General features: G+C 42.9%; 2 protein-coding genes and 3 non-coding genes across 8 annotated transcripts; all 5 read right to left on the bottom strand.

The window, feature by feature from the left end:
* Positions 1 to 3,094: 3,094 nt before the first annotated feature.
* On the bottom strand, positions 3,095 to 10,920 carry CUNH18orf32 (chromosome unknown C18orf32 homolog). Of its 4 annotated transcripts, XR_015766963.1 has the most exons (5): positions 10,832 to 10,920; positions 7,539 to 7,729; positions 6,373 to 6,502; positions 4,050 to 4,906; positions 3,095 to 3,337 (listed from the first exon to the last, which is right to left on the bottom strand). XR_015766963.1 is itself a non-coding variant. In XM_028098345.2 (3 exons), the coding sequence occupies exons 2-3, from the start codon at positions 7,701 to 7,703 to the stop codon at positions 6,437 to 6,439; spliced, it is 231 nt and encodes a 76-aa protein (XP_027954146.1). In that variant the 5' UTR covers positions 7,704 to 7,729; positions 10,832 to 10,920; the 3' UTR covers positions 5,794 to 6,436. The 4 variants fall into 4 exon arrangements, 1 of the variants encoding a protein (XP_027954146.1); XR_003608307.2 differs by having other exon boundaries at positions 3,095 to 4,906; XR_003608306.2 differs by lacking the exon at positions 4,050 to 4,906.
* A 765-nt stretch (positions 10,921 to 11,685) lies between these two features.
* On the bottom strand, positions 11,686 to 15,368 carry RPL17 (ribosomal protein L17). Its single transcript, XM_028098344.2, has 7 exons — positions 15,350 to 15,368; positions 14,816 to 14,868; positions 14,690 to 14,730; positions 14,053 to 14,187; positions 13,706 to 13,804; positions 12,653 to 12,844; positions 11,686 to 11,909 (listed from the first exon to the last, which is right to left on the bottom strand). The coding sequence occupies exons 2-7, from the start codon at positions 14,853 to 14,855 to the stop codon at positions 11,862 to 11,864; spliced, it is 555 nt and encodes a 184-aa protein (XP_027954145.2). The 5' UTR covers positions 14,856 to 14,868; positions 15,350 to 15,368; the 3' UTR covers positions 11,686 to 11,861.
* Positions 13,888 to 13,953, bottom strand: LOC114205136 (small nucleolar RNA SNORD58). Its single transcript, XR_003608332.1, has one exon. It is a non-coding gene; the product is annotated as a small nucleolar RNA SNORD58 (small nucleolar RNA).
* On the bottom strand, positions 14,543 to 14,607 carry LOC114205138 (small nucleolar RNA SNORD58). Its single transcript, XR_003608334.1, has one exon. It is a non-coding gene; the product is annotated as a small nucleolar RNA SNORD58 (small nucleolar RNA).
* On the bottom strand, positions 14,952 to 15,017 carry LOC114205137 (small nucleolar RNA SNORD58). Its single transcript, XR_003608333.1, has one exon. It is a non-coding gene; the product is annotated as a small nucleolar RNA SNORD58 (small nucleolar RNA).
* Positions 15,369 to 23,169: the final 7,801 nt, after the last annotated feature.

Here is a 23,169-nt window from a genome sequence, read left to right as displayed (position 1 = left end):
CAAGCCCCATATTGCGTTGGGTTCCCTGCTCAGCAGGCAGTCTGCTTCTCCCTTTCCCTCTGCCTTTCCTCCCACTGGTACTCTCTCTCTTGCGCTCATTCTCCCTCTCTCTCTCAAATAAATAAATTTTTAAAAAATAAATCAACAAGACGTTATTCCAGAAGTGCTAAATGCCACCACAGCCTTTTAGGAATATAACGGCTCTCCAAACCATCAAATGGTCTTGGTTATGGACACTGAACAAACCTTTTACTAGGGGCTGACTCTTTTTTTAGAACCTAAAGAACCAAAGAGGACCAGTGCCTAACAGAAGGCCACGCCGCAAGCAGGATCAAGACTACCTAGAGATTATATTTTCAAACCTGTTCCAAGAACAGTGCTCAGATTTTCAATGCCCTGAGAAAGAAGAGCAGACTTTGGAGTCAGATCCGTATTTAAGCCCGGGTTCCATTAACTTATGAGCTGAATGATTTTGGAAAGCTACCATCTTGGCCAGTTCAGGCTGCTCTAACAGAGCAGGGTAGAGTGGGTAGCTTAAACAACAGATACATATTTCTCACAGTTCTGGAGGTGGGAAGTCCAAGCTCAAGACGCTGGCAGATCCAGCGTCTGGTGACAGCATTTTCCTGGTTTGCAGATAGCATCTTTTTATTGTATCCTCACATGGTGGAGAAAGAGAGCTCCCCTTTCTTCTAATAGGAACACTTATCTCAAAAAAAAAAAGTCTTAAAAAAATAAAAAAACAAAAATACTTGCCTCATCATAGAGGCTCCACCCTTATGACCTGATCTAAACCTAATTACCTCCAAAAGACCCCACCTCCTAATGTCACCCCATGTGGGTTTAGTTTTAAAATCTATGTCTTGGGCGCCTGGGTGGCTCAGTCATTAAGCGGCTGCCTTCGGCTCAGGTCATGGTCCCAGGGTCCTGGGATCGAGCCCCACATCGGGCTCCCTGCTCCGCGGGAAGCCTGCTTCTCCCTCTCTCACTCGCCCTGCTTGTGTTCCCTCTCTCACTGTCTCTCTCTCTGTCAAATAAATAAATAAAATCTTAAAAAAAAAATAAAATCTATGTCTTTTAGGGGAACACAAACATGCAGTCCATAACAGCTACTTGACTTCTCTGAGCCTAGTTTTCTTCTCTGTAAAAGAGAAGACAGTAATACCCCACTCACATCTCACAGTTGCTATGAGAGTTAAGTAATGCATGTAGCATGACTTTTTCTTTAAAGATTTTATTCATTTATTTATTTATTTGAGAGAGAGCGAGCGAGCGAGCAGGGGGAGGGGTAGAAGGAGAAGGAGAGAGAGAATCCTAAGTCGAATTTGCGCTGAGCACAGAGGCCGACAGGGGGCTCGATCTCAGGACTCGGAGCTGAAATCGAGCTGGACACTTAACCGACTGAGCCCCCCAGGTGCTCTACATGCCTTTTTAAAATAAATGTTATTTCACCTGCATAGTCCAGATGGTAATCAACTCACATGCTGTCATTGCCAGTCCCTGGGCATTCCTCTGAAGAGGGATACAGATTAACCAGAACTAGATCATCTGGGCAGGGCAGTCAGATTGGTGAGACATCTGGAAGTCATGTCAGATATAGAATGGCTGGAGGAACTGAGTATGAACAACTAGACTAAGACTTGATATAAGTAACTGCTCTCAGGAGGCATGACCAGACTTATTTTGTGTCGCCCCCGAGAGCCAAACTGGGACCAAAGGTTTGAAGTGATAGGATACGGGTTTCAGCTCCATATAAGAACTTACTGACAAGGATATCGGTACTAACAAGTAGCAATTCACCTTATGGGCTGTTTGTTCTGAGCTGTGCACTGTTATTTAAATCTCCAAACAACCCTGCGAGAAAAGGGTACTTACTGACTTGGAAAGCACTTCACAATAGTTTAAGTGGAAGTTAGCTTATTGATAGTGAAATGGCCCACCTGGGAGAAACATGAGATTGTAATCCCTACATGTGTGTTCAAGCTGAGTCTGGTTGAACAGGTAGTCAGAATTACAACTGGGGGTGCCTGGGGGGCTCAGTTGGTTAAGCATCTGCCTTTGGCTCAAATCATGACCCCAGGGTCATGGGATCGAGTCTCGGGCTCCCTGCTCAGCGGAGAGCCTTGCTTCTCCCGCTCTCTGCCCCTCCCCCCACCTGCTTGGGCTCTCGCTCTCTCGCTCTCAAATAAATAAATAAAATTTAAAAAAAAGAAAGAAATTACAACTGGGAAGGAACATTGGCAATTAACCAAGTCCCTTCACCGGAGAGATGAGGAACTGAGCGCCAGGGACGTGCGAGGATTCGGCCGAGGACACAGAGGCAGTAAGCTGAGGACCGAACGGAGCATCCTCTAAGGCCTTACCGAAGGCCCAGTAACGCCGGCTGTTCGCGCTCAGACACCGCCGCGGAGGGCCTGACGGCTCCACGGACAGTGACTCCTCAGCTCCAGGCTGTCGCTTGGCTGAGTGAGAGGCTACACAATTACCTCTCCAGTCCCTCCAACCCCTCCCCTAGCTCAGCGACACACCTGTGCCTCAGGGTCCCTGTTCATCTGCCCTTACCCGGAGCTCTGAGGCTGAGCCTGGGGAGAAGGGCTTGGGCCTGCCAGACCACCACAGTTCCCCACGGCCATCCTCGGAGAGGAGCTGTGCAGAAACAAAGCTAGGGGAGGAGGCAGCACACCAGGCAGTTGTCACAGTCTCCCTCCCGCTGGGGACACATCAGGGTGAGTCACAACTGGAAAACAGCTACCTGGGCCAGGCACGGTTCTGAAGCTGCAGGTGTATTAACTTACTGGTCATTATGACCCTCTGGAATAGGTACATTACGATCCCCATTTTACAGTCCAAAGTTAAATAGAATTCCCGACGTCACAAAATTGGCAAGTGACAATTCGAACCCAAACCCAGGCAGTCTGGCTGCAGAGCCCACGCTTACTCACCGGAAAAGGCCCCCTCAGAGCTCGATTGGCCAACACCAGCAGTATGTGGAGAGCCACGCTGACGTCCTCAGAGCTACTTCGTCTTTCCAACCAAAGTGGGTAGCAAAACCTGGGTGTGTTAGGGTTGCTCTGACAAAGTACCACAAACTGAGTGATTTCAACAATAGATATTTATTGTCTTGTAGTTCTGGAGGCCAGAAGTCCGAAATCAAGGTGTTGGCAAGGTTGGTTCTTTCAGAGGCCATGAGGGGGGATCTGTTCCGTGCCCTGCAGCTGGCGGCTTCCTGGCAATCTTTGGAGTCCCGTGGCTTGTAGAAGCGTCACCCCAATCTCTGCCTTCGTCTTCTTGTGGTAGTCTCTCTGCGTGCATGTGTCTCTGTGTCCAAATTTCCTTTCTGTAAGAATACCAGTCATAGTGGATTAGGAGTCATGTGCCAAGGACTACAAGCAGCCTCTAGGAGCTAAGAGTGGGCCCTAGCCGACCAGAAGAAAAACCAGGACCTGTCCTACAACAGCAAGAAAATGGATTCTGCTGACAACCAGCAGGCCTGGGAGCCCAGATGAGAACTGTGGACCTGGCCATCATGTTTTTAGCCTGGTGAAACCCTGAGCAGAGAATCCAGCCACACCACATCAATTTCTGACCTACAAAAACTGTGAGGTGATGAATTTGTGCTGTTTTAAGCCACTAAATTTGTGATAATTTGTTATGCAGCGATAGAAAAGGAACACACCAAGGAAACATGCCAAAGGAAACACCAAACGAAACTTCACCTGCTAAATTACGAGTCCGGAGCAGGACTTCTGTCGATAGCTCTGTGTGTGCAATGCATAGGTCTAAGGGCATCATTTACATTGTTGTCCATGTGAATGGTGCCCTCTGAAGTTGGGCAGTGCACATTCAGCACAACTGTACATAGCAGTCCTACAGGAGACCCCACTCTTGCCCTGTTCCAGCATCTTGGCTACCTCCCTTAACCATAGTAGAAATGAGAGCATTGGCCTAGATGTACTCAAAAGTCCCTACCAGTTCAACATTTGGAGTCGTTAGTATATTTTGTGACTACTCTACCATACACTGACCCTTCCATTTCCCTAGTTTCTTACCTTCTTAATTTTAACCTCTTGCTTCACTTAAGTTTTCCCATAGTCTTTGCTTCTTAAGCAGCTGTCACCTTGGGGGGGCGCCTGGGTGGCTCAGTCGTTAAGCGTCTGCCTTCGGCTCAGGCCATGATCCCAGGGTCCTGGGATAGAGCCCCGCTTTGGGCTCCCTGCTCCGCGGGAAGCCTGCTTCTCCCTCCCCCACTCCCTCTGCTTGTGTTCCCTCTCTCGCTGTGTCTCTCTCTGTCAAATAAATAAAATCTTTAAAAAAAAAAATTACAGAAACATATTAGGAGGAGGTGTGGGAGAAGTAGAGGCGCTTACAGTGTGAGAGCGGTGTCTGAACCATGGCAGAAAGTCAGTTAAGAGCTGACAACTCCAAAACTAGCAGCATATATGTATGTATTATTTAGAAATATGGAGATAAAAGAGAAGACACAGCAACAGCTAAATGAGTAATGCCTTTGGGGACTAAGGGAGTACAGACATTATAAGCCTTACAATGTTATTTTTTAAAAATGATATATTTAATAAAAACAAACTAAGAAAGTTGTTAGAGGGGCACCTGGGTGGCTCAGTCAGTCAAATGTCTGACTCGTGATTTCAGTTTAGGTCTTGTTTGATCTCAGGATCATGAGTTCAAGCCCCCGCACTGGACACCACACCCAGTGTGGAGCCTACTTAAAAAAAAATTTTTAAAAAGTTGGTAGAAAGGCGCCTGGGTGGCTCAGTTGGTTGGGCGACTGCCTTCAGCTCGGGTTGTGATCCTGGAGTCCTGGGATCGAGTCCCGCATCGGGCTCCCTGCTCGGCGGGGAGTCTGCTTCTCCCTCTGACCCTCTCTCCTCTCATGCTCTCTCTTTCTCTATCAAAGAAATAAATAAAATAAAATAAAAAAATAAAAAAATAAAAAGTTGGTAGAAGGTACACAGAAAACTAACAGTGGTTACATCTGTGGAGCTAGAATAAGGGTAAAGAAAGAACATTAACTGTTCCTTTAACTTGCTCTTGCATTCTTTTACTATGAACCTTTTTTTTTTTAGAGAATTTAAGTAATCTCTACACCCAACGTGGGGCTTGAACCCACAACCCCGAGATCAAGAGTTGCAAGCTCCACTGACTGAGCCAGCCAAGTGTCCCAACATCTCCTATTTTTATAATATAGTTTTTCTACCTTAAAAAAAAAAAAGCGGCTATCCTGTGCAAAAAAACCCCACCACAACCTAATCAACTGAATATGGTTGCTAAAGGGGATTGATTTTATCCTTCAGGTGGGTTGGAGCAGAAAAACTGAAAACTACTGATCTGTATCAAATGAAATGCAGGATGAATCAACGGCTTGACCATACATGCAGCTTAATAGAGCCTCAGTTAGGACCGAGGACTTCAAGAGCAGGAGTTCCTTTTAACCTTTCCTTCTAACCCCATAGGGAATAAACATACAATATTAAGATAAGGCTCATCATCTTTGAATATTTATACATCCCTACACTAATGTGAAGCAGCCCAGGGATGAAAGACCAAATGGAGACCCAGAGCAGTAAAGAACTACCCAGTCCCATGTTAAAAACCACTAAATTCTGGAGTGTCTTGTTATGCAACAAGAATGGATACAATCTACTCTTTAAAAAAAAAAATGATTATTGTTTCACCACTATCCAGATGCTATCACACTATAATTCTGCTTTCTGGTATGGCAAAAAATATCCGTTTTAAATATTTAACCTGTAAAGGAAAAAAAGAACCACAGACTAAACTGAATATTTAATATACTTTGTAAGAACATAAGAAATGCAACAAGGATTAGAATTTTATAATATACATTAGATATTTCTGTAAAAGGTATTCCATTTTTCAAAGGCGTTTCCCCGATTTCCCTGTCTTTTCTGTTTTCCTCAGAGCAATAAGCAGGAATTACTACTCTCAGAAGTAGGCTGCTCCGTTGTATTGGACAGTAATTAAATCTCATCATCTCCCCAAACCCCTATTCCTTTCACTGTACAGTCTCACTGCACTGCAGTCTCACTGCACTGTTGCACGGTAACATTGTACTCTGCTCAAATTCAAAGAGCCTGAATGAAAGTTAGAGGCCCAAGGATTTTTGAGTACTGGTTTAGTAGCAGTCTCTACTGGCACAAACCTTCTATTTACTCATAACTACGATAATAGAAATGGAAGCTACTTCAGTGAAACAGGAACTCAGGAATGAGATCATTAAATATAACTAAACACATTTTAAATATAAATACCATGTATTTCCTGATTAGTATCAGATAAGTAAGCTATCTATCCCAAATTCTGGTCTCAGAGAAAAAGGTCAGAGACAATTACAAGCAAGGTGCTTCATATTATCATGTCCATTTTTAAAACAATGAGATCCTTTGGAACAATCACTTTAGTCTTTCTTTTTATCAGAGACTTCTGTTGGTCCTTTTGTTGATAATCCATTTATGTCTGCGTCCTAAAATTAAAAAAAAAAACATTTTAGATATTACAACTCATTACAAGAAATCTTCTCTTTAAAAACTGACAACAAATTTCAGAATGAAAAAACTCTGCTTCTAAAAATGTGCAGGGTGGCTAAATTAGGAGAGAACACAAGTGAAGTCAAACTTAACAAGAACCAATGCTAAAAACGGTTGTCCAAATATTCACTTTAAAAAATAACTTCATTTTGTTTTTTTAGAAATCTCTATGATCCTCCCAACTAAATTTCTGACCAAAGTTATCAATCAGTGAAACTGGCATATTTTAGTATCATCTCTTCTCGTCCATTAGTTATTTACTATTATTCTTACCAGCCAAGAAATATTGGTTGTTATCTTGGCATTAAGACAAGGAACAAACACACTAATCAGAAGTCCAGTTTAAAACCTTAGTTTAAACCACATGTTAATTACTTAAAAAACACACCAAACCCCTTATTTTAAAAAAAGAAATTGGGGCGCCTGGGTGGCTCGGTTGGTTGTGTCTGCCTTCAGCTCAGGTCATGATCCCAGGGTCCTGGGATTGGGTCCCGCATCGGGCTCCCTGCTCAGCGGGAAGCCTGCTTCTCTCCCTCCCTCCAACTGTAGCTCCCCCTGCTTGTGCTCTCTTGGTCAAATAAATAAAATCTTACCAAAAAAAAAAAAAAAATTAAGCCTAAGCACCTGGGCAGCTCAGTTGGTTGAATGTCTAACTCTTGGTTTAGGCTCGGGTCATGGTCTCAGGGTGGTGGGAGAGAGCCCCACAAAGGGCTTGATGCTGAGCGTGGAGCCTGCTTAGGATTCTCTCTCTCTCTCTGCCCCGACCCCACTCCCCCAGCTCATACTCTCTAAATAAATAAATAAATAAATAAATAAATAAATAAATAAATAAATAAATAAAATTAAAAAAAAATTAAGACACATTAACGAAGCTTCTGGTACCAAAAACTTGCCTTTTCAAAGGCAAGTATTTCCCCCTGACTGTACCACCCTCATCACCTGCCCTTGTTCAAGGTATTTTAATGTTCTTACCTTACAGTCTACCTTGCCTTTGTTTTTATCATGGGATTCTCGAAGAGCTTTTCTAGGCCACATACGACTAACAAAGGGGGAAATCAGAGGATATATGTATGGCTCCAGGAATTTTTTGTAGATCCAGAGCAGAATCGGAATGACGATGCAAGGAATGCACACCATCCTCCCAGGCTGGAGTTCCTGAACGGCTGACATGAATGAAAAAACAAATCAGTTCATCACAGATTTATGACTGAAGGAATTTACCTAGATGAAGATATTTGAAAGGACTATTTCTACATTAAAGGAAAAACCTAAATCATTTATTAGCTAAAAGCACAAATCTATTAAATAAAAGTGCTGCTCTCTGTAAAGAACAAGAGGTGGTAGACGTGAAAATAACAGTGAGGTGGCTGCCTCCAAACCTCTCCAGTCACTGCTTCCCAACCATAAATTGTAAGGATAAAGGAAAGACACTAACTTTTGCTGGGTACTAGGCAGTTAGGCCCTTTGCCTTTATCAACTCATGTAATTCTCAAAAACTCCAGCCTCATCATCTTCGGAGACTGACAGTATTGATTAGCTAAACCTCCAAGGCTAAGGCAAATCCTGTAATAAGGAATTCACTAAGGTATCACTTTGGAAGACCTGTAGGCTGCAAACCAGCTGGACTTTCCCAGGCAACAAATCTTCTTTGATATATTTGCTTTTTTTAATAGCAATTTAGGTAAACTAATAAAAATATTTTATTTGGTATTATTAGTTTTTTTTTTATTTAAAGATTTTATTTATTTGACAGAGAGAGGGGCACAGCGAGAGAGGGAACACAGGCAGGGGGAGTGGGAGAGGGAGAAGCAGGCCTCCCGCGGAGCAGGGAGCCCGATGCGGGGCTCGATCCCAGGACCCTGGGATCATGACCTGAGCCGAAGGCAGACGCTTAACGACTGAGCCACCCAGGCGCCCCTATTATTGTTTTAAGTACACTGTCCATTTCAAAAAATTCTCCCTCTAGGGGAGACTGGGGGGCTCAGTCAGTTAAGGGTCCGACTCTTGGTTTCAGCTCAGGTGGTGAGATCAAGCTCCTGAGTTGGGAATCAGCGCTCATTAGGGAGTTGAGATTCTCTCCCTTTGCCCCTCCCCCCACGCACATGTGGGTGCTCTCTCACAAATAAATAAATCTTTTTTAAAAAAGTTAACACTGCTAATTTCCTCGATGATTAGAAATTATCTTGGAATTTCTCCAAATCAGCAATTTCTTGAAAAAGAACCAATACTACTTCCATAATATACTATTGAACCAAAGACCTCTTAAATTTACTGAAATTTTTAATCTCTTAGAGTAGGCCTGAAAAACTAAGAAGCTTCAGAACAGTGCATAAAGCTAATAATTCAGGATGTTAAAATTTATTTTCCAAAATATTATAAGTTTAGTAGCATTTGCTGTCAAAGGAGTCAGCACCATGACTACACTAAGGCCATTTAAAATTATTCACAATACAAACGAGCAGTGGTATAGATAACCCAATCTAAATGTCGCTTTGAAATGAATTATAAGATATAAACAAGCAAACATATAAATGTATACGAAGGAACGATCAGTTATTTTATAAAGGATTCATAGTTGGATTCTTTATTTTTGTAAAGATTTTATTTATTTGACAGAGAGACAGCGAGAGGGAACACAGGCAGGGGGAGTGGGAGAGGGAGAAGCAGGCTTCCCGCCGAGCCCAGAGCCCCATGCGGGCACCCAGACGCCCCATAGTTGGATTCTTTAAAAGAGTCTCCTGGTCAAACTAAAGCAACAATTTAAGAATTTACCAAAATATTGTTTTAGAATTTTAAAGAGCATATTTTCTGATTAAAGTAAGTCAAAATGAGCAGTGAGTCTTTTTCAGCATTTTTCAAGGAATCATTCTTTTTGGCCACAGACATTTAGAACTTGCTCTGGAGAGCCTTAAGAGGTGATCTGGTTTAGGTCTGGCACTCTTACAGGCACCACAGCCTAATAATCAGAGCAGACTGGCTGGGAGCTGCCCAGATTTGAGACCTGCTTTCACCACTTTCGAGATGGTGTTCTGGGGCAAATTATTTAAGGAGTCTGTGCCTTGATGCCCTCCTGTGGAAAATGAAGACAATAGCCTATCTCCTAGGGATGTAAATGTGGATCAGATATGTCAATAACGAATATAAAGCTCAGAAGAGTGTGTGCATATATTAAGTACTATGTAACTGCTGTTACCCCCGCCCCCAACACACAAACAGATCCAAAAGTTGCAACCTGTCCAAAGTTCACACAGAGCTAAATAGTAACTAGAGTTGGCTAAGACTAGAATTCCCAATTCTGGTTTCCTAGCTCAACGCTCTTGCCTTTTTCCCTAACAAAAATACGATTAAGTTATTCCCCTAAGCTTTCAAAACCCAACTTAAACCCTTCACAACTGAGTGTTCCCAGGACTAGGTTAAGTTAATGACTGGTAGTCCATCACAGATTCATTTTCACCTACTTCTAATTATTGTGTTTTAAATAATTTCTCAAGAACAAGGGCTACCACTTATGTCATAATCATGGCCTGTATAAAAATTGTTAGCTCTCTTCATAATGAAACTAACTGTACTTTATCTCTTTCTTAATCCTTACATGACTCTTTGGGGTAAGATTTTACTTCAGACATGTGGAAAATATGGCTTATAAGGGTCTAGAAGGTGCTATGATAAACTGATAAAATATTTTATTTGTTCTCATCAAACCAATTCTCAGATAGTACAACATAGCGAGCAAAATGGACTGAAACTGTCGGAGGAGAGGGATTTTCTTTCATTCGGGTTCGCACAAGGTAACAATGGAATACAGAGGAAATGGCTGAGGCTCTATTTGAAATCGGGCAGGTACCGTGGGGGAACGCCACCTCCCTTCAAGTAACCCAGTTTAGCACATCATTTTACGGGGCAGGTTGAGTCCAAGACGACTGAAAAGACAGGAGAGTAAGAGCGAACGGTGGTGAAGATGATAGGAGAGCGAAATGAAGCCGACAATACAGGCCAAGGAAGAGAATAAACGCACAGAAGACAGGGAGACGTGGGACGCAGGGCAGCAGGTGGGTGGCCGTAGACCGAGGCAGGGGCGCGAGTCTGGAGGGCGAAGCAGGATGCACCGGGAGAGCGCCGGCGGGCCGTGGGGGAACCAGAGCGGGTGCGGCTCGTTCAGCGCCGCCCGGGCTGGAGCCTGCAAAGCGGCTCCACAGCACCAGGGCCACTGCCCACCTCCGCCCGACCCCCCAGCCGCCAGTCCGAGCCCACCCGGCCTCACTCACCCGCGACAACGGGTCCGAACGTAAATGTCCGCACTTCCAGAGGGAGGGACGTGCTGCCGCAGAGCCAATGGGCACCGCAAAAGGGGCCGACAAAGGCGTGCCTGCGTCAGCCGGGGGACGCACAGGACGTAACGGTGACGCCCAAGCGGAGGCGCGGCCCGGCTTCCGGCGCAGCCACCAAGAGCTCAAAACCCGGCAGACGGCGGGGAAGGGCAGGGCTTTCCCGTCCCGGACGCTGCAGCAAGATCCAAGGCATTGAGGAAAGGTTACGTTAACGCCAGTGCCAGTGGTTTACCACCTTTGGGAAAGTTACTCCACTTGCATGTGAGGGCGAGGCTGTTAGCCAGCACAGCTGTGGCTCGACTCCTCACTCTGTCGAAAAGGGCCGGAAATTCAGTTGTTTTAAGCGTTTTAAATAAATGGCTATACCCCTTTACACCAACTAGGAAAGCGGTAAGCCAACTGGAGAAATTGGAACCCTCACAGTTGGTATCACAGCTTTGCCTCTTGGTTAGACCCAAGAGAAATGAAAATGTTACGCAAAGTTAAAGCCAGGGACAAAGGGCCATTCGCATGAAATGTCCAGAAAAGGCCAATCTACATAGACATCTACATAATGGTTGCTCAGAACGATAGGGTCTGTTAAGGAGTGACCGCAAACTACTGCCAAGGTTCCTCTTTAGGATAATGAAAATGTCCAAAAATTTGCCTGGTGATGGATGCATAATTGAATATAATAAAACCTACTGAACTGTAATTGGGTTAATTGTACAATGTGCTCAATCTCAAAGTGGTTGGAAAAAAATTCAGAAATATGCCCATGCTCAAATTCCATAATGCAAAGCACCAAGAAATTCAAAACAGCATTATTTAATGAACCAAAATTAATGGCACAGGACAAACAATAATCTTTCTAGTTCTAATCAGAAAACTCATTTGATCCATTTTGCGAAGATACTTGAAATATGTTTGATAATAAAAGGCCACCAACATTCTCTTTTTATTTTTATTTGCATTTATTCTGCAGAATTTACTCCCGGGCCATAAGTTTTTGTTTCTTCAGTTTCTTCTGGGATATCTGGGAAAGAAACAAAAATAAAAGGTCTGTTACAAGTTTCCTGGAGAAACTCACACTACATCTTGAATAGGTTGTAGCTCAGGAAAAATAGGAAACAACAATGTAAAAGGGAGTCCTTTGGCATAGAGGGAGGAACAGATGTAAGGAAATTATAGAGTAAGCAGGGAGTTTGTGAAGACTGAGGGCAGGGAGACCATGTGTAAGTGGCAACAAGAAGACAATAGGGGCATCTGGGTGGCTATGTTGGTTAAGTGTTGAAGCGTCCCACTCTTAGTTTTGGCTCCTGATCTCAGGATCATGAGATCGAGCCTGGAGTGGGGCTCTGTGCTTGAGATTCTCTCCTTCTGCCCCCCTCCCGCCCAGCTCGCTCTCTTTCTAAAATAAAATCTTAAAAAAAAAAAAAAAAAAAGGAAGACAATGCATTTAAGCAACAAAAATCAATAGATAAATTCATTAGGCACAAAGGGAAGGAGTCCAGAATCACTCCCAGGTTCCCAGCTTAAAGAACTGAATGGGATCAGAGTTACTGAAAACAAGCTTATTTGAAGAGGTGGGGAGAGGGGAAGGGCCCATTTTTTTGCACATGTTGCATTTAAAGTGGCTATAGACATATAGGTGGGGCCATCAGCAGATAATTATAGTTCTCATATAATGAAATATAGAAAAGCCAGATAATTATAGTTCTGATATAACAAAATATATAAAAAAAATACAAATAAAACTGATCAATGAAAGTAGTTTACCTTTTTCTTCTGTGCAACCTCCTCTTCTGGTTTAGGAACAATCTGCTCTTTTTCAGTAAGGATCATCTCAATGTGGCAGGGAGAGCTCATGTATGGGTTAATCCGACCATGAGCCCTGTACGTTCTACGCCGCATCTTGGGGGCTTTGTTCACCTGGATGTGCTCAATGACCAGAGAATCAACATCTAAACCCTGGCAAGAGGGAGAACAAAATCAAATCAACATCTTTATCTCAACACCCCAAACCCCATCATTGTACCAAGTCCCCACCTTTACAAGGCAATTCTGACTCTACACAGCATATCTGTTCAAACAGTTGTTTGCTTCTACCTTTATTCTAAGCATCTTTCCTTAAATCTAACTATGAAAACTCAATGCTATATGCAGTTTAAGTGGCCTCCCTAGAAGTCATTGCGGAGAGTGGATCTGGTAGTGTCAATTTCTAAGCATTGATGAAAAACAAGATTTTAGCAGTGCAGTTTGGCAGCTAGAAGGGTTACAGCCAGACCTACATTAGCTCCAGTTCTGGCCTAGATTTCCAAATACAAAGGGTAATGGATAATGAGCAAAACAGACCCTGCTTTGTTGACTATATTCATTGTTTTAAAATCTCACATTTAACCTGCTCTCCATTATAACATAGGCAACAAACCACATTAACCATTACTAAGGCAATCATTTTGGGAACCTCTTTTTGTTCCTTTGTTAATACCAAGATTTCTACTGCTTGCATTTACAAGTTTTTTTTTGAGGTTCACAAGTCATACTACCAAAAACGTCTATGATACCAGAAAGGTTATAAACCCTTGAGTAAAATACATGAGAGAAAATGGTGTTTTTTTGCTTGCACTAGGGGAAAACAGACTTAAGACCATGCTTTTGAAGATCTTCACAGACAAAATTTTGGTCTTCTTGAAATTGGAGGTGGAGATTAAAAAAAGGGAAATTTAGTTACTGAGAAGCCAAGACAAAGAAACAAATCTGGACAACAGCAACAGTAATTGAACAACCATCCAAGTCGTATACATATAAAGATGTTAATGGTTTGGGTACCTTAAGTTCAGCATTACTCTCTGCATTTTTAAGCATGTGCAGTAAAAATTCAGCACTCTTCTTGGGCCACCGACCCTGTGTCCAGCCCCACTGTTTGGCCTGAAAGAAATCCAAGAGAGGTGATTAGTCATTTCCCCTGATTTAAATCAGTATTACAATCAAGATGAATTTATTTTATTAAGGTTGCTCAGAACACAGTTTTTTTTCACGGTTAATCCAAAGGTGTCCTAAGTTGGTCATCACAGCAACCAGAAAGAACCCGATTGAAGGCAGATCCTAACCATTCTTACCCCACCCTACCACTTTCTGTTACAATGTCATTACAGATAGCAACTAAGAGCTCTCACCTGGGCACACCTACCAACTCCACCATTGTAGCGACGGAATGGCACACACTGCTTCTGTAAAGTGACGTCCTTCAGATACTTGGTGGCTTTTCGGATATGCATACCCTTGATGGCCTGGGCAGTTTCACGTGTGTTCTAAGTATAGACAGTAAAAACTGAGTTAACCTTGTTAAAGGATGATAATTCTTCAAGTAAACTTTTTTTTTCAAAATGTCAACACTGAATTAAAGACTTCCCATTCTTGAGGTGAGGTAATGTGGAGAGAAAAAAAAAATCTGTGCTTTAAAGCCAGGGAGAATTGGCTTAAAGTTAGGGAAAACAAATCCCAAACCCCTATTAACTGTAGTACGTTTTAATCCCATCACCTTGTAACTGTATTATGTCCCATTCTCTTCTCTACACTGGTTTAAGTAGTTCTTAGTTTTACCCAATCCCTTGAATCTTCAAGTGCTCATTATATGATGATTACAGAATCAGTATCTTGAAGGTAACCGCTCAGAACCGATTAATTTTCATGGTAAATCCAAAGGTGTTCTAAGAAACCCATCACTGCAGTCATCTCTTCAGAACGGGGTGGGGGGGAAATTCACTGGAACACGTGACACAACTCTTAGAACGTAAAAGTTGGTTCCCATACCTTAAAGTGAACACGAAGATTTGAACCTCTTGATTTACATGCTAAGAAACAAGAAGTTTTGGTTAATTTTGGGTATCTCATTGTTCCTTTTACCCCCCCAAAATAAGGAATATATTGTTCACTTACATTTCGTAGGGTTTTCTGGGTCAAGCGAATAGCGAACCATTTTCAGAGGTCACCTGGAAGGGAGCGGGAAGGAATTCTGTCAACAGGAATTTACGGTCACCGACGCAGTTTAAGTATGTATGAACTACTACCAACAGCCGCTCAGAATGTACTTGTTTTCATGGTTAATCCAAAGGTGTCCTAAGAAGTGCCATCATCGCGGCCATCCTTTTCTCCAGTGCTTTCTCCCCCTCCATCTACTAGGGCCTGCGGCAGTGCCGACAGACTAGTGACACGGACCTCAGCAGCCCTCTCCCTCTGAAGGAAAATAGTTTGGATCCCTCAGGAGTAAAAGGATTCGACGCCTCGGCGCGGCAGGACGCTTCTCTCTGGAGAAGGTGCTGCCGTCTCCCCAGTACTTCTGGGCTATTACGTTAAGGGCCATCGAACTTGAAACACTCTTTCAAACGGATGAAGGCTCAGCCCGACTTTTATTCCCCCAAAACGTTCTCTCGTTGCAGCCACACACGCGCCGCGTACTCAGCCAGCACTCACCGAAAGACAATGGCCCTCGGGAGTAGGAAACGGCACTGATGACAGGCCGCCCGTACCCCTCGCCACCCCCATTCCCGCCCATCGCGGCCTTCTGCTCCGACACGTTCCCCTGCACCGAGGGACATCCCCTTCAGCGAAGAGTCAGTAGCCGCAGAAGCCTTCCTCCCGGGGACATGGACATCAACGCCACCGAAGCCAGGATGGCGGCGATGACCGAAGGATTCAGCAGCCAGGAAGACACGGCAAACACTCACCTCAGGCCGCTTAGGGAGAAGAGGAAGAGCAGAGACTCCTGGGAGAATTCATGAGAACTCGATCTCTCGCGAGATTTCCAGCCGAAAAAAAAAAAAAAAAAAAAAGGTGATTTGAAGGAAGGCGGAGCTCTAGGAGAAAGGGAGTGTGGAATATGTTTTAGAAGGTCTGGAAACGAATTGCCCTTTTAGGGAATATCTCAAAATTCTCATTTTTTTGCTATCCAGAAATAAAGTTAATGGATTTTAAATTTCAGTCAATTAAAAAGAGGCTTATAGTTCTAGGATAGGATCACGTATTATTAGATATAGACGAGACATTTATTCGTCAACATTTGTTAGATTTGATTATGTGATCATGTACCCCTAAAAGTGGTTAGTAAACGGACAATTAAGAAGATGCAAAGGATGGGATGGTAATTACGATAATCAGAAAATTCTCAGGAGGGTAATATCACCCAGTCAGGTGTACTACAATGGTTGAAGAGTGACACTTCTAGATCTTCTGGTGCAGAAAAACTCTTGGCCGCTATCTTCCCTTTCTTCTTACCCAAGTCATCTCTCTGGTTATTCCGTCCCAGCCATTGGTGGTCTTAGCACTTAGCTTTGGGTCTTCTATTTCAAGGCGCCATCACTCCAGGCAAATTCAAACTCTAAGTGAAAGAACTCTAGACAATGGCTCTAAGCACTCTTGGTTCCTTGACCAGGATTCCAGAGACCTCAGTCCCAGATCCCTCTCCTGGACTCCACTCCCGGTGCCAGAGGTTGGATTCCATGGTCTTTCCTCAGTAGTTCCCATCCGTCACGTGGCTTCAACCGCAAGCTGAGAACACCCAAACTACGTTTCCACTCCACATCTCTTGCTTGCGCTAGCCCCACACAGACATCAAATTACTCCGCAGTTTCAGTTCTTACCTTTGGGTTGAATTAATTTTTGTAACTCAATTTTGTTTGACATAAGGGTCTAAATTAACTTTTTGCATATGGATAGTCAATTTTTCTGGCACCATTTGTTGAAAACACCGTCTTTTCTTTTATTGAATTGCTGTCGCACTTTTATTGAAAATCAATTGACCAGAAAGGGGAGGATTTATTTCGGGAGTTTCAATTATGTTCTATCGATCTATTTGATTATCTTTGCATCAACATCTCACTGTCCTGTAACTTTGAAATTTGAAATCAGCTAGTATATGTTTTCCGAAATTGTTTTCTCCTCTGGGTCCTCTATATTTCCATATAAATTTTAGGACCAGCTTGTTAATTTCTCAGAAAGCCTGGTGGGATTTTGATAGGGTTAGCACTGAATCTATAGATCCGTTTGAAGAGAATTGCCATTTGAAGAATTTTGAGTCTTATATCTGTAAACAACAACAACAAAAAAATCTGTTTAAATCTTTTATCATTTCTCTTAGCAATGTTCTGTAGTTTTCAGAGTACAGGTTTTGTTCTTTACTTTTTTTATGTTATTGTGAGTGACATTATTTTTTTTAAAGATTTATTTATTTATTTGAGAGAGAGAGTGCACGCATGTGGGCACACAGGCACCAGCGTGAAGGGGGGAGGGGCAGAGGGCGAGGGAGAGAAGCAGACTCCCTGCTGAGCATGGAGCCCGCTGTGGTGGGGGGGGGGAGGGAGGCGAGGGTGCTGGATCTCAGGACCCTGAGATTATGACCTGAGCCAAAACCAAGAGTCGGATGCTTGACTGACTGAGCCACCCAGGCACCCTGAGTGACATTATTTTTTAATTTCATTTTTGGATTGTTCATCACTAGTATGTAGAAATAGAACTGATTTCTACATTTTCAACTTGTTTCCTTCACCTTGCTATATTCCTGAGGACTCCTTCCTTTCTCGTTCCTTCCTTCCTCACCCCCCTTTTTATTTGCCTTTTTACAGGGGGCCAGAATGTCCTGCACAATAATAAATAGAAGTAATGAAAATGGACACCACTGTCTTTTTCCCAGTCCTATGGAAAAAAATCTGTCTTTCACCAGTAAATATGATGTTACCAATAGTTTTCTCATAGACCTTTATCAGGTTGTGGAAGTATTTTTTTCATGAGTGGGTGTTGAATTTTGTCATGTGTTTTTTCTGCATCTGTTGAGTTGATCATGTGGTTTTTGTCCTTTATTCTGTTAGTGTGGTGTACTACGTTAATTGATTTTTAATTGTTAACTAACCTTGCATTCCTGGGATAAACCCTGCTTGGCTGTGGCATATAATCCTTTTCCAGTTTTACTGGATATTCTGTTCACAGGGATACTGTAGTTTTTTTGTGATGTCTTTGGCTTTGGTATTAGGGTAATGTTGGTTTTACAGAATGAGTCAGGAAATCTTTCCTCCTCTGTTTTATGAAAAAGTGTGTGAAGGATTGGTATTGTTTCTTCTTTACATATTTCACAAAATCTACTATGTGGGATATTTTAAATTTTTGAGAGAAACAACAACACTTGATATGGGTCAGGCATCATGCGAATGACTTGCTAGAGTTAGTTCATAATTTCAACATTAGATATTTACTACATTCCTTCTGATCCCATTATATCTTTGCAAAGGTGGGGTTTCTGTGGTTGCTGTGATGAAAAGAAAGTAGTCTGTAAAAATCATCATGGAACAGGAAATGAAGATGGTGGTGTCAATAAGTTCCCAAGGACTGCAAACTTGTACAATGCCCAGAAGATGCACATAGCTCAGTAAGAAATTGTTATTTAGGAAGTAAATGAATTGTTATTTAAGAATAAAATAAGTTTAAGAAATAAATACAATCTTTGTCTTCATTTTGTGCATATTATTTTTTTCAAATGGCTGCTAAGGATATATTTATAATATTAATAGATTCAATACATAGTATTTATAATAGGATTACATATTTATTAACTTTTGGGAGCTAACTAGGAAATGGAACTGTTGGGTATTTCTTTTTTTTTTTAAGATTTTATTTATTTATTTGAGAGAGAGAATGAGAGATAGAAAGCACGAGAGGGAAGAGGGTCAGAGGGAGAAGCAGACTCCCCGCTGAGCGGGGAGCCCGACGCGGGACTCGATCCCGGGACTCCAGGATCATGACCGGAGGCGAAGGCAGTCGCTTAACCAACTGAGCCACCCAGGCGCCCGTCTTTTGTCCTATAAATACTGAAAAATTAGATACTAGGGGTGCTGTGAACCCAGAAAGTTTGGGAGCCTCTGCAAGAGTGTGGATAGAGAAGAATACAAGAGCTACAGTTGAGAACACATGCTCTACGATGCAAATGTTAAGGAAGGGACAGACCAGCAAAAAAGGACTCAGAAAGAGCAATGAGGGAAGAGGGAGACCAGAAAGGTTGGTATCACAGAGGCCATGAGAAGCTCCTTTCAATGCTGTGTTGTTAGGTAGGATGACAACAAGAAAGTAACCACTGGAGTCTGTAAAAGGGAAGTCAGTGGTGGTCTTTGCAAAAGAACTCTTTGCAGAGCGGTGGGATTGAATGCCAGGTTGGAGCCAGAGGAGACAATAAAGGGAAGGGAAATTTTACTGTGAAACAGAACAAAGAAAAGTGGCAGCAGCTGGAGGGAAATGTAAGAATAAGAGAGACTTCTAAAAATATTTTGTAAGACGTGCACATAGTAATTAATTCAAGAGAATCAAAAGGATATATAAGAAAATGAAGTTCTCCTCTGTTATGGACTAAACTGTGTCCCCTAGAATTTATATGTTGAAGTTCTGACTCTGGGGCCTTGGAATGTGACTATTTGGAGAAAGGACCTTTAAAGAGGTAATTAAAGTAAAATGAGTTTATGTGGATGTCCAGTATGATTAGTGATCCAATATGAGTAGGGTCCTTACAAGAAGAAACTAGGATACACACACACAGATTGTGGAGGGGACATCTGCAAAGTCAAGGAGAAAGGCCTCAGAAGAAACCAACCCTGCTTAAACCTTTACCTTGGACTTCTAGTTTTTAGAACTGTAAGAAAATAAATTTCTGTTTAAGCCTGCCAATCTGTGGTACTTTGTTATGAAAGCCCAAACACACGGATATACCTTCTCTCCTCAATAACTCCCAGTTCCCCACTTTCAAGGCTTCCATCAATACTAGCATTATATCCTTTCCGAAAAATTCTATGAATTACAAATACCCCCAGAATAGTATACTATATACAATCTTCTGCATCTTGCTTTTTGTTTATCTTAACAATAAACCTTGGAAAAAGCTTCCACATCAGTATATATAAAGTTATTTCACTTAAAAAATAGAGTTGTATTCTATTGGATGGACATAGCATAATTTATCTCTCTATTGATGGACATTTAGTTTGTTTTCAAACTTTTGCTTTTAAAAACAAGTCTGGAATAAATGCTCTGTACACAGGTCATTTTGCACATGTGAGATTATTTGCAGGATAAATTTCCAAAAATGGTACTGTTAAGTCAAAGTGCAAATAAATACATTTGGAACTTTGATATATATATGGTCAAATTGCACTCTGTAGAGTTTAGAAAAATTTATATTCTAAATAGCAATGTTTGAGAGTACATGTTTTCCACACCTTCACAAACACAGTGGATTATCAACCCTCTTTACCTTTGCCAATCTGATATGTGGAAAATAGCATTTCACTGAAGTTTTGATTTACATTTTTCTTACAAGAGAGGTTGAGAATTTTTCCAAAAGTGTATGAAAAGCCATTAAAAAGCTGTAAAATAAAAAGTATTTAAAAGCCGTTCGTATTCCTTTTCTGCAAATTGTTTATATTCTTTGTTTTTTATTGTGTTGTTGATCTTTTTCTTCTTAATTTGTATAAACTCTTTATACACTAAGAGATTAACCATTAGTCTAAGAAAAGTTTCCAACATCCGGCAGCGGGATGCTCTCGACAGGTATGTTCTGGGGTGACAGGGTGCTAGACTTATGCCCCCCCTTTCCTGAGGGCCCCCCGCAGGTCGAAAGAAGTGAGCTCACCGCCCAAAGCAACAAATGCGTGTTGGCTCTTCTGGCCATGGCCATGGGGACGTCCCGATACAGCCTCTGCCCTGACCTGGAAGCTCCCGGAGGGCTGCAGTGTAGGCGCCCAAGGAAGGCACAACGCCAGTCAAGCAGGTCCCGCGGTCCCGACAGGGGCAGGTGCGACACGGAGCACCCCAGGCCTCTGCGCGCAGAGAGGCCCGCCTCTCGCAGGCAGCCCCCTCCGCGGGTTCTCTGCGCTTTCAGCTCCGCGCTCGCGGAGCAGACGCTCCTGTGCGGGTGGAGGAGTGAGCAGGCAGCGCCTCGGGTTTGCCCTGCTGGCTGGTGGAAGAGTGTTGGTGGCAGAAGAAGGAGCTCCGTGTTCTAATTCGCAGGCAAAAACCACCCGAACGGGGTTCCACGGGGTATGTGGAGAAAATCACATGCCGCTCATCTAAGTGGGATGAATTCAAAAGCTGCGCTCAGCTCTGATGGAACCACACTTACTCTGGAAATTCCAAGGGGCCATCGTGGGTGTGGTCTTGGTCGTCGCGTGTCTTCTGGTGCCTTGTCAGCGACAGCTGGGCGTTAAAGCTCCGGAAAAGGTCTGGAAGCAAATTGAGGCCACATAGGGACCTTCTGCCCCTTGATAGGGACCTTAGGGATCATAGCTCAGACAGAGACAGTAGAATGAACTGGAGTGTGCCCCTTGTTCTTGGGAACCTGTGGTGGCACCCACCCCCTTCCCTCTCCTGTCTAGATCATTAACCAGCAGAATACAGAGTAGAATAGTTCCCTTCCTTATTGTAATCTGGTTTGGGACAGGAAGTCATGGGGGCAGACATGGAAATGGGATAGCAACTTTAGGCCCCAGTTGAGTGGATTACCACTCTTCCCCTTCTTCTGCTACTTATTTAAAACTTTCAAGATACAATTTCAGCAAAAAAAGTTTCTCAGCCAAAATCTGTTTCCCCTCAACCCTAAGCCCAAAGAAGAAATAAAATTGCAGATGTATAACAACAAAAAGAGTTTCAAATATCCATCCACCCCCCACCCCCGTTTGTAACTTGTGTTTTGACTTTGCTTTGCCCAAAATGTTTTAGTTCTATGTTTTTAAATTTCTCACTCTTTTTTTCTTTTATGGTTTTGTGTTAGAAAAGCCTTTTCTACTCTGATAATTTTAAGAAGTTCTCTCATTTGGGGGAGACTATATGGTTTTATCTTTCATGTTCGGATCTGCTATCCATCTGTGGTAAAGCTTGAAATATCTTTTTCTCTTTGTTCGATGATCTTTGTCTTCCCTAGCGATCTGCAATGCTATGTTGATCATATGTTAATTAAAGGAAGCGTTTAGAAGATGGGAGACACTGAAGAAGAGTGCTGCAGCTGTGTGTCCTCTGGTTGAGAGAGAGAGAGAGATTGACTCTGCAAAAAAGAGGGTATAATTGTAAGAGCTGAGTTCTTGCAAAGGAGAGTGGTGATGGATCTAGAGCATAAGTGTCCCAAGTGCATGGCGAGAGCACATCATTCGTGGTAGCTGGAGAGGACCTGGAGACTGTGGAGTGGGTGCAGGCAGTTTGGTAGATAAGGTGATGGGAAGGTAATAGGAAGAAACACGGTTGACATTTGACAGCACTTAGTAGGAGCCAGGCATGGTTTCAAGCATTTCACGTGGGTTTTCTCACTGAGAAAACTTTGAGGTGTCCTTGCAGTTCCCATTCTCTTGAACCACCGGAGGGATTTTGGAGAGAGGTCATTTACTGAATATCTCAGGGAGCATGTGTCCCGCTTAATGTGGGTTTCAGAGTCAGAGACTCGGAGGGTTCCAGGATCAACCTGGGAAGTGGATAATAAAATCTGGAGCTATGTGGCACTGGTGGTCGGAATGAAGAGAATCTGGCAATAGAAGGTAGTAGAAGGTTTTGCAGCAGGTGATTCTGAAGGCATTGCAAAATGCAAGACTGATTTCCCATGACAAGGAACATAAGAAGGAACATATTCCTAATACACTTAAATATGCAACTGTCATAACATTCCACTTAGTGTTGTCAGCATTATCTCTAATATTTCATAGAGTGGTGCTTAAGAGCATAGACGCTGGAGCCAGACTTCTAGTTTCAAATGTCATCGCCTACCTCCTTGTCAACGGCTGCCATTCCCTAGCTGTCTGACCTGGAGAAAGTTACTTAAGTTTCCTGCATCTCAGTTTCCTTATCTTTATCTTTCCTTATCTGTAAAATAGGAATGATGATAATAGAGCCTTCCCTACAGGGTTGTTTTTTTTTTGTTTTTTTTTTTTTAAATATTTTATTTATTTATTTGAGAGAGAGAATGAGAGAGAGCACATGAGAGGAGGGAGGGTCAGAGGGAGAAGCAGACTCCCCGCTGAGCAGGAAGCCCGATGTGGGACTCGATCCCAGGACTCCAGGATCATGACCTGAGCCGAAGGCAGTCGCCTAACCAACTGAGCCACCCAGGCGCCCACCCCTACAGGGTTGTTATGAGGATTAAATGAGTTAGTTATTTGTGGAGCATTTAGAACAGTGCCTGGAGACCGATGGAGAGTAAGTCCTTCATTCCTGAAGGGAGACCAGGGAGGCACATCTCAGGGTCCACAACAGGCAGTATTGTTTTATTTCACAGATAA

The sequence above is a fragment of the Eumetopias jubatus genome, unplaced genomic scaffold (assembly GCF_037043125.1).
Source record: "Eumetopias jubatus isolate StellerSeaLion01/CBP00866 unplaced genomic scaffold, mEumJub1_p1.0 scaffold_16, whole genome shotgun sequence".
NCBI lineage: Eukaryota > Metazoa > Chordata > Mammalia > Carnivora > Otariidae > Eumetopias > Eumetopias jubatus.
Note: the sequence above shows the minus strand (reverse complement) of the source record. Positions and strands in the feature narration are given on the sequence as shown.